General features: G+C 48.5%; 1 protein-coding gene across 5 annotated transcripts in view; it reads left to right on the top strand.

Moving 5' to 3' along the window:
* Positions 1-2,310: 2,310 nt before the first annotated feature.
* Positions 2,311-2,551, top strand: part of UPF3A (UPF3A regulator of nonsense mediated mRNA decay) — a 53,874-nt gene continuing 53,633 nt past the window's right edge. For 2 of the 5 annotated variants that reach the window (XR_012654951.1, XR_012654950.1), the window contains exon 1: positions 2,313-2,466. Coding sequence is in view for 3 of the 5 variants with exons in the window: in XM_075061402.1 (XP_074917503.1) it covers positions 2,338-2,466 (129 nt within the window). In the remaining 2 variants the exon portion in view is untranslated. Of the gene's footprint in view, positions 2,467-2,551 lie in introns of all 5 variants that reach the window. The other 3 variants (XM_075061402.1, XM_075061400.1, XM_075061403.1) reach the window with 3 other exon arrangements.

Here is a 2,551-nt window from a genome sequence, read left to right as displayed (position 1 = left end):
CAGCACCTGTTTTAGTCAGAGGGTATATAGTACAAGTCATGGGCAGGTCACAGGTTGTGAATTTTTGTTTACTGCCCATGACATGTCTATGACTTTTACTAAAAATACCCGTGACTAAAACATAGCCTTAATTATAATACAAGTACACCTACCTGTGCATTTGACTGTAGTGTTCAAACAGATTTCTGATTTCATTGTGTAAAAGAACTAAGCTATCAAGTCCTATACAAAAATATGTATTAGAGGTGCTTTTAATACCTAATATGTTAATGACAACTCTTCCTAGATTTCACTAGTTTTGTACCAAATTACTCATGGGAGAAGGTGGGGGGGATGAAAGAAAGCAAGGTGATCCCATTTGAGCCTCTTTTCTCCGTACTGGCTGGTATATTCAAATCTGTTGTCAGAAATGACTCATTTAGATAATTTTCACTTAATGTCTATGAAAACTGGAGAAGGTCTCACAAGATGGTTAAAATCCCATCCTATTATAAATTCTGAATCACAAACTATTTTAAGATGGAGTGAAGGTTGAGAGTACGTATCAGTAACTTAAGGGTAAAAAAACATTACAGGTATGTTGTACTTATCCCAAAACCAAACATTACAAACCCAGGAAATTCAGAGTTAAGGTTACACTTCACCCTTAACATGGGTTGAAGCATGGTAAATATGTCAAAGCATGGTACAGTTCAGTTAAGGCATCAAAAAACCTTAACTCAGCCCTGTGTGATGCCATGCAATAACCATATGATTATGATTAAAGGAGTTTATTATTTGTGGTCCCAGATTAAATTAAACTAATTGTAGATGGCTTTTCCCACATATTTGCCCTCATGATGTCACTACAAGCCAGAGTTGAGGTTGTTTGGGTGCTCATCTCCTAAATCACATCCTCCTTTTATGTAACAAGATTTATAACCTGTGTGGCAAATGCCACATATCAGGAATGTCTCTTTGGATGAGGTGGTTCCTTATGTTTGAAAACCATTTAAAAATAAATTGTTAGTGCTCAATAAATTCTTTATTTTCTTCATAGTTCTTTCATGTGACTGCCATGGCAGGAGTTTAAACCAAACTTTCAACCCGAAAACATAGATCACATTTGCACAGTTGCCAACTTTCACCCAGTAAATAAGCACCCCGACTTTCACAATAAACCAATCAAGCTAAAGCCAATCCCTAAGAACCCCAACACTATGTGACTAGATTCCCCCCCGCGTGTGGTCTGAGACTGTGGTGGACCCACTGTACACCCGTGACTCTCTCCCCCTCCCTTGCCCTGGCTTGCCAGGAGCTGATTAAAAAAAAACACCCCAACACACATCAAGCCACAAGCCAAAAACTAGCCAACAACTCACAAGCCAACTAAGTCAAAAACAAGCCCAATTTCTGCAGTGTTTTTTTTGGGGGGGAGGGCAGGTTTGGCATGTCTGATTCACTGAAAGCTCTCTCACAAAGCCCATGCCCTCCTCCAGCCTGATGTCAAGGGCAGTGACTCTTCTGACAGGAAACGCAACAAAGAGTCCTGTGGCACCTTATAGACTAACAGACATATTGGAACATCAGCTTTCGTGGGTGCATACACACTTTGTCAGATGCACGCAAGCTCATGCTCCAATACCTCTGCTAGTCTACAAGGTGCACAGGATTCTTTGTTGCTTTTACAGATCCAGACTAACAAGCTACCCCTCTGATCCTCTCCTGATAGTGAGACTTCTGTCAGTCATGCATGATGATACAATTTTAAAGGTTTTTTTTTTTGGTCATCCCTCACGGGCGATGCAGTTTTGAATTCTAACCATTACATGGAAACGAGACAAATAGGCCAGGGATCACGAAATGAGTGCACTGCTTTCTCATGGAGCTATTCATACATGAAGTATTACAAAGTCAGAAAAACGAGTGCTCTGCAAGGATTTCTGCAGCCAGAGGCTTGCTGGGCAAGGCGGGGGGAGAGATCTCGCAAGGCGTCGGGTAAATGCAAAGGCGCGGCGTAAAGATGCAAATTCAGCCTCTAGCTCACTTCGCAGCCCGGCTCTGCAGCAGCGCTTCGGGCCAGGCCCGGCCGGTGCACATGCGGGAAGCGCGGCTCCGGGGGCTGCAGCCATCGCCCCCTGCCCAGGGCTCGGCGCTGCTCCAATGCCCCACGAGGCTCCGCCCTTCGCTCCAGTTGCCCCCCACCTTTGCCGCCGGGGCTGAAATCTCGCGAGATTCTGAGCGGCACGTGTGGGGGAGGCGGGTCTCGCGAGGTGTCGCGGCGGCGGCGGTTGCATGAGGTCGGAGCGGGAGGCCGGGCTGGGGCTGGCGCGCGGGGGCGGCCGGGAGCAGCGGCCCATGGAGACCTCTCTCCGGCGGGAGTCACCGCGCCGGGACCCCGAGACCCCTCCGCCGCCCCCGGGCCCGCCGCCGCCTCACCCGGCCCTGGGCAGGCAGCGGGAGGAGAAGAGAGCGGCGCTGAGCAAGGTGCGCGGCCGGCGCGTCAGCACCAGGGACAGCGCACGGCGGGCGGGGGTTTGCCGGAGGGAGGGAAGGACGTGGGAGGGGCGGG

This window comes from Chelonoidis abingdonii, chromosome 1 (genome assembly GCF_003597395.2).
Source record: "Chelonoidis abingdonii isolate Lonesome George chromosome 1, CheloAbing_2.0, whole genome shotgun sequence".
NCBI lineage: Eukaryota > Metazoa > Chordata > Testudines > Testudinidae > Chelonoidis > Chelonoidis abingdonii.
Note: the sequence above shows the minus strand (reverse complement) of the source record. Positions and strands in the feature narration are given on the sequence as shown.